This window comes from Cucurbita pepo, chromosome LG09 (assembly GCF_002806865.2).
Source record: "Cucurbita pepo subsp. pepo cultivar mu-cu-16 chromosome LG09, ASM280686v2, whole genome shotgun sequence".
Lineage (NCBI taxonomy): Eukaryota > Viridiplantae > Streptophyta > Magnoliopsida > Cucurbitales > Cucurbitaceae > Cucurbita > Cucurbita pepo.
The window spans coordinates 3557135-3564952 of record NC_036646.1 but is presented as its reverse complement, the minus strand read 5'-3'; the positions used below and the strand labels follow the sequence as shown (position 1 = coordinate 3564952).

Sequence of the window (7818 nt, the reverse complement as noted above, 5' to 3'; positions counted from 1 at the left end):
AGACCAGATTGGATTTCAATGATCTTCTCACGAGCGGCTGCAATAGCGGAGGGATCGGGGGGTGGGCCGAGTGAAATGAGGGCTGACAGAGTGTTGGTGAGGTTGTCGGGGATTACTTCGATCATAGAGGCCAAGACTTTAGGATTGTTGAGATGTGACAACTGGGTGAGTACCGATTGTTTAGTTTTGGGAGGAAGCTGTAAGTTGGATGTACCAGAAATAGAATCGAGTTGGTAAAGAACGTAGTACAGGATAGGAAAGTGGTCGGAAATAGAATCCGGTAATGAATCCATGTCTCAACGGTGGGGCAATTGCTGGAATTACCTGCGAGTGCGTAAGAGACAGGGAAGGCCAAGGGGAGTTTGAGCTTGCTTAGTTCTGTAAGATGATGAGAGAAATAGGGCTATTAGAGAAGAAAACTCAGGGAAGTTATGAGTTGACCGTTGAAAATTCTTAAATGTCCAAATTAAAATCATATATGAAGTTCAATCACGGTGGATGGAGGATCTAATTAGTAGTGACTTATCCCCTAAATTCTATTCGGATTAAAACAATATATAAAAGATATTTAAACCTTAAAAACTGTAATTAATAATAATAATGTATTTACTGAATTATGAATTAATTTGACCCATTGAAATTGTTTCTGTTTCAATTACTTTGAGGAGATTAGGATTTACGATGGATCATGTTTTAATTTTTTTTCAATTTTTGTGATGATTCCATTCATTCTTTTGTTGTTTTCTTTTCTTTTCTGTGAAATAATCTTATCTTATTTTTTAAAATCTTAATATATAGTGTTAATAAGAACTATATGTACGCAGATGATTTTTTTAAATAAGTGATTTTTTTTTATTATTGGAATTGTAAATAAAAGTTCAAACAATATCATGTTCGGAAATGAATTTTAATTTAGCAATATAAAAAAGTATTTATTTTAATTGGCAAAGCAATATTTCTTCGACGACTTTTGATGAGGATGTAAGCATGCAACCACTAAATTGAAGACTTGGTAAAACAAGAACAATTGAATATTTCCAATTCCCATTCCCATTTGCAATCTAATGTATGGTTCAATGTTCGTTGTCCTATTTCTAGACTTAGAAATTAACAATTTCATTTAATTTTTTTTTTTTTTATTTTCAATAATTATTTTAGCACAACATTTCACAAAGTAGTACTTAGCTGACGATATTATATTATCTTGTTGACACGCCATCACAAGTCGCTCTTGTCGACCATCGAATTATCAATAGTCGGGATGAATGGCTTCGGCTTAATTTTCCACTTTTTTTCTTGTTGATTTTTCTGTTTCTTATTTTTTTTGTTTTCATGTTTTTTTTTCCCGTTTAGTATTTAGTACTGATATTCTGTCTTTTTTTTTTTTTTTTAAACGTATTACTTAACGTTTTCATTTTTTTTCAAGTTATCAAATACTTGTTTTCAATGACTTATTTTTAAATAATGATCTCTAATTAAATATGATATATTCATTTCAGACGTGTAATTTCAAATTTATCTTTATATATTTATAAAATATTAGAGAGTTGAAACGGATTGAAAGAATGGGTTTGGAGAAGAAAAACAGAGGGAAATATGGCCGTGGGAGACATAAGTTAGAAAGGGAAATAGTGGAGTTATACCACCACCCAATAAAAAAAAAAGTTATAAGAGAATTTCTTAGAGAATATTTACTTAAATTTAGATGATAAAAGTTCTCTATTTGAGCAATGGATAGGGATGCTCCATCTCCTATGATTACAGTGTCCTTATTTGTGTAATTTTTAGAACGGATCCAAAATAAATGGATCGGCGGTTATATGGGTTGAAGCCCTAGTGTCCAAAAACCAATAAATATCCTTAGGTCCAACAATAGAATAAGACATGTTGAAAGCTTTAGAAAGGTGAGCAGAACCGGTTCAAATGTAACATTGGTTGTAGCGGTCAGCATAATATCCTTTGGTGCAACATATTTGGCAGTGAGGTAATCGACGACCTTGACCCAAGTGGGTTCACCCTCGGTTGGAAGAGTTGTGGAAATGAGAATGACCTCGTTGGTTACTAAAGGAAGCAGGGTAACTTCCATGGGTGCCACCATGATTAGTGACTATGAATGTCATAGGAATAAAGTTAGAAGATTCAAGTGAGCGCTAGAACAACTCAAAACTAGAAGAGGTGTGAGAGCCATTTGGTAGAAAAAGTTGAAAAATCAGTGTCGTGTCTATGAAGAAATCAATGCACTTTATCAATGTTCTTGACGGGTCTATCAATAGCATGAAGTTGGTCACATATTGTTTTGAAAGTACAAACATACTCAACAACATGTTTGGTGCCACTTTTCATCAATCGCAAGTCATCCTTGAGTCTTAGTTCACGGGCTATCGAACGATAGCTGAACGTCGTCTCCAACACGAGCCAAACGTCACGTGCAGTGGAGAGACCAACAGAGACAATAGTGGCTTCCTCGGTGATAGAGGAGAGCAAGAGCAAAGAAGTCGTTGATCGGTTGCTTTCCATTGAGGTTTTTGATTCAAAGCGAGGTGGTGAAACTAGAGTTCCATTAACCTAACATGTCTTGGCTCTCAAGGGGAGGGAGAAGTTGGCTTTTCCAAAGATCGAGGTTACTAAATCGAAGGGGATTTGATATCATGAGAATATTTGTTAAAACACCCTACCTAAGGCTTTGATAGCATGTTAAAACCACCCCATGAAAGTTGTCTATTTATAATCATCTACAGAGTTACAAAAGAAATGAAAGAGAAATGGATATTTGCGTATAATAAAAGGTTAAATATGATACCTATGGTAAACCATAACTAAAAATGGGAAGTTAAATGTCCCCAATTCTACAAGATCTGGATGACTAAATATCCTCAATCATACAAGATATTTGGCTCTAAATATTTTCAAGATATTTGCAGTCAAATATGATATATTTAGTAAATATTCTTAACTCATACCAGATATTTACCAATAATAAAAAGTAAATAGGATAATATTAAAATTTGTTAAAGGGAAAGAAGGTAAATAAGCAAAACTTTGCACAACAATGTGATGGTCTACTTTGATGGATGCTCGTATATGTATCTATATATATTTGTCTTATTTGGTCCTATCTTTACCTTATTTAATCTTCGGTTTCTCTTTCAATTTGATTTAACATAAAATGGTCCAATTTCATCCTAACATTTTTCGATACTGATGAATGAGAAATTTGGTTAATCACAAATTATCGCGATCATTATTTAAGAATTATAAATTGAAAACAAAAGTTGAAAACCTTACATTTTTAAGACCATATTTTATGACTCTTTAATCAAGAACAAACTAAGAGTCAATCCAACAAGATCAATAAGTTGAAAAGCTATTCAACAACAAGAACAATTATAAGCTCTCTAGCCCTTTAGACATTGGAGAAAGTATTATAGGGTAAATTTTAGATGTTGCATCACCCCCACATAAATCAATACTACAAAAAAAAATACTAATTTGTGTTCAATTACACATGCAAGTTAGGTTTACTCAAGTCTATATGCACATTTTAGTAGTTAAATATGCTATACCAACATGCTCAAACGTAAACTTACCATCACATAATAATTTGAATGTAGACTAAACTTACCATCATTTTTATAGCATGTTCATTTGTCATTTCCAACAAATAATTTGAATTAATGTTACAAATTGTTTTTTCGTATTCGGCAGATAAATATTCTAATATGCTCATATGTAAACTTATCATCACATAATCATGGGTCTTCATGGGTCTTACAAATTATGATATAAACACAATAAAAATTATCAAGTTAGTTATTACATTTTCCATATATTCTAATAATCATAACCGTAATGTCAAATATACGCGCACCACGCATAAATGTGAAGTTTACAACACACATATTCTTGCATCCAAAAGTGTACATGGCCCACGCACATGCTATCTTCCTTTTTCTTATTTAGAACGGAAAATTCTATCCTTTTTTTAAAATGAAAATATTGGCCGTTGAAAATAGTTTTGTAAATGGCTATTTCAAAGAATGGAATCAATTTCCACCCTATTATTGGAACCTTTTTTTGAGTTCAACAGCTAGTGTTGGACCTCATCGCATCATATAGGGTTTAGGGTTAAATTATTTATTTATCAACTTTCTTTTTCTTTTACGAGAGCCTTCCCTTCCTCTGGTTCCTATCGGTTTCCCTGTTGGTGACACAACTAGATTCGGTAACAAAGAAGTCTTTATCTTTAATGGTAGGGGTGGGGTCCGTCCTCTTCTTTTTTTTTTTTTTTTTTTTTTTTTTTTTTTTTTTTTTTTTTTTTTTTTTTTTTTTTTTTTTTTTTTTTTTTTTTTTTTTTTTTTTTTTTTTTTTTNGTATTAGTTGAACTGATCCTGATCTCAATCTCATCATGGTCCCCCAAATTCATTCTCAGCCATTGTTCTTGCTGTCCACTTTGGATTTTTCCTCCAATTTTCAGTCATGGTATTGATTCAATCTCCTAACACAAACAAATCAAACCCCATCGTAATCGCCACGCCATAGGAGCTTGCAACTTGCTCCTACTACTATCATTATATTACTCCCTATTTGAGGTCTTAAAATTTTGGTGTTATTTTCCCCCAACTTTCCAGACCATGCTCTTGTCTTACTTCATTTATAATGAATGGGAAAGAAGAAAGGTGTACCTGTGATTGTGAAAGAAACTCTTCATACAGTAAACAGAGCAAACGCCATCACTGACTGACCTCTGGTTCCGAACAATACCAGATTTTCTTCACATGTGCCCTGAAATGGAAATAGTTATGAACTTCACATGTTTATGATAAAATTCATGTGGTCTTTTGTAACCAGAAAGAAATATGTGTGTGAGAATGAAGGCCTATAGTAATAACTGATTAAGAGGATTGGAAGAATCAATGATGGCCTAAAAGGAATCAATACTTGTGAACATACATATACATATGGCCTCCAGTGACTGAGTAAGAGGATTGATAGAATCAACAACTGGAAGTTTCTATGTCAGAAGTTATGAACGAACACGCACATACACATTTGAATGATATATTAGCTAGGACGGAGATCTTACAGCCAGTTGCTGAAGCGCAGCCGCAGTCCCTTTTCGCCTTCAACTTTTAGTTTGATCCAGTGTGATCATCTCTTTAACCCTGCAAAATCAGTTTCGTATTCATTATAAATCTATAAATCGTCTACTTGATCAGAGACTATGGAAGTTGTAATCTATTATACAACATTCATAATAGTTTTGAAAAAACGAACAGAAAACTCTTTGAAAGAGAATGATGGAAGGAAAGAACAGATAATGATGCCAATTCTGCCAGATTGAGAAATAGGTATTGTGCTCAAGCAACTATCAGATCTAAACTATGGACATTCGGAATGCAAACACTGTACACAGAGAAAACGGTGGGCATTTGCTCGGACTCAACTGGCAGAGAGGACAAACGTGATTGACGGACCTAATGATAATGGAAGTTGTAATGCGAAGTTGGGAAGGGATCCTGATTCAATGACAAAGAAACTCACCGTCACAAAAGCTATGGCTGAAAAACGAAATAGAACCAAATTTCATTGATGGCTAATGGATCAAAAACCAATCCTTAGCGACTTATACAGTCTCCTTACATCATACATCCTTTTGGTGCTTGAAATTTCCATCTTCTATTTCGTTATATCTTATATTTATGTTTGCTTTGGTTCCGTTCATTCTAGTTGGTGTTATTGCCAGTGATTTCCATTGTGGATAAGGTAGACATGGCTAGGCTTCCCTTGAGGATAATATGAGCAGTGAGGAACCTTGGACGGAGAGTTCTTGAGACGGTACGAAAACCTCACTGGCGTCGGGATCTGGTGGAAGCAATGATCAGGAACCGGCGTCGGGATCCTTGGAGAGGACGCAGCAGTTGTCGGAGACGAAGATTTTGAGGACGACGACGATGATGAAGAGGCCGAAGAACAAGAGAGAGGACTTTTTTTCACAGATTTAGGCAGTGAAAGGAACGCTCTGATCTTCAAAGAACACGGCGGCGATGCTGCTCGATCGTATTCCTCAATGAGATTCGCTAGGTCCTCATCGGAGGTTATCGATACCAAAGCATCCAGATCCTCTGAAGGCAATTGACAACGAAGACTCACACATGTTCCACACAACTGTCCCAGCTTCAACAACAGTTCTGTAACCAGACACAATCATAAATCTTACTCTCAAGAAGTTCAAATCAAGGCTTAAATTACACAACGAACTCCAAAATCAACAAATCACAAAACTCAATCACAACATTCGCGATACTAATCAACAGATAATGAAACATAAAGTCAGAAAAGAGACCAATACTAACCAGAGAAAGTAATGGAACGATCAACAGCGAGAACACGAGTTTCACCGCCAAGATAACGAAGTTTGCCATCCGGATAACGAGGAAGGATCTTGCCGCCATAACTGCATAGAAACTTAATCGTTGCAGTTCTATCAGATCTGGCGGCGATACCGCCGGCGCTGTGGGAGGCTCCAACCATTTCTCCTCTTCGCTTCTTGGATTTGAAGCCAAAGTTATCAGTCGAACTTGGATTGAAAAAGGAGAGACTAAGAATGTAGAGCAAAGAGACCTAAGAAGAAGATTCGGAGTTGCTTCTCCAAGCCTGGGATTGGAACGCCTTGCCGACTATAAATAGAAGAAATTACTCCACGTCTCGTAATGGCAAAAGCGTAATTAACTGAAACTCCATGGGCAAAAATTTATTCGATTATAGATTTTATTTATTTCTTTTCCGTGAAAAGCCTTTAATTGTATTCAATAATCTCATTCCTTCAATCGGGAATATTGTTAAACGTCAACGTCGTTAATGTTAACAGTTATTCTGTTGAATTTGACGGAAGACGGTTATGCATAAAATGTCAATTTGACCTAGTTGCTCTCAGTCTACGTGGCATAGCGTGTTATCCAATTTTAACCATTATGTGCCCAAATTATTTATTCCATAATTTAATATTCTCTCCATTAAATAATTTCTTCCGAATTTATTTTTATTAATAAAAAATATAAAATATATATGTATTTATTAAATATAAATTAAGGTCCGAACAGAATAAGAGAAAGTCAAATCGAATAGCGTTCTCATGCTACAGTTATTAAGCCAACATGCATTAGAGGTATTGTCAAGATGCTAGTTGAGAGTATCGAGATGCTACATCTTTCCATATCTATCCACGCAATTTGGGGTAGCGTTTTTCTATAACAAACATATTTTCAACCCTTCTAGGGATTGTTTTACGGACCCAAATTTACAACCCGAGAGCTTTAAATACAATTTTGGAGCTAAAGAAGAGAGATTTTTGAAGCTCACGAGCGTAAAAATAGAATATTGTCACACCAGACTGAAATTTTTAATAGTTATTAGACGAATTTTTGAGCTTTTAGAGTTGATCGAGTAAGTTTGAATGTTATATAAAATTTAGGATTTTATATTATGAAAAAGAAAAATTATGGGGAGAGGCGTGGGGTAGCCCACGATTAGAGTTTGGAGGGGTCATTTTCAAAGTAATTAGGGCGGGGGTCATGGGGATCCATTGCCATTTTGCTGGCGATGCCTGACGGCTGGGATGCGCCTGGGCCCGTTTCCCGGTGCTTTCCTTCTCACCTTAAAACTCGAACCATTCCATTAGTGTCTACTATTCAATTCAACCGAAAAATAGAAGGTTGGGTTGAGTTGATAATTTTTTTAGACCAACCCAAAATTACTCTGGTTAGTTAGGTTGGTGACTGATCAACTTGAATAGAGTTCACAACCTAACTCAATCTAAAA

The 7818-nt window shown here is 35.2% G+C and overlaps 2 protein-coding genes across 3 annotated transcripts in view; both read right to left on the bottom strand.

The window, feature by feature from the left end:
* Positions 1-488, bottom strand: part of LOC111802104 (plant intracellular Ras-group-related LRR protein 3-like) — a 3204-nt gene extending 2716 nt beyond the window's left edge. Inside the window, exon 1 of the mRNA XM_023686352.1 lies at positions 1-488. Within this exon, the coding sequence (XP_023542120.1) occupies positions 1-293 (293 nt within the window). The 5' untranslated portion in view covers positions 294-488.
* Positions 489-4522: 4034 nt separating this feature from the next.
* Positions 4523-6673, bottom strand: LOC111801817. 2 transcript variants are annotated; one of them, XM_023685990.1, is made up of 4 exons: positions 6354-6673; positions 5812-6188; positions 5084-5162; positions 4523-4782 (listed from the first exon to the last, which is right to left on the bottom strand). In XM_023685990.1, exons 1-3 carry the CDS (start codon positions 6529-6531, stop codon positions 5157-5159), a joined length of 561 nt encoding a protein of 186 aa, XP_023541758.1. In that variant the 5' UTR covers positions 6532-6673; the 3' UTR covers positions 4523-4782; positions 5084-5156. The 2 variants fall into 2 exon arrangements, with proteins under 2 accessions (XP_023541758.1, XP_023541757.1); XM_023685989.1 differs by lacking the exons at positions 4523-4782; positions 5084-5162 and having other exon boundaries at positions 5556-6188.
* Positions 6674-7818: the final 1145 nt, after the last annotated feature.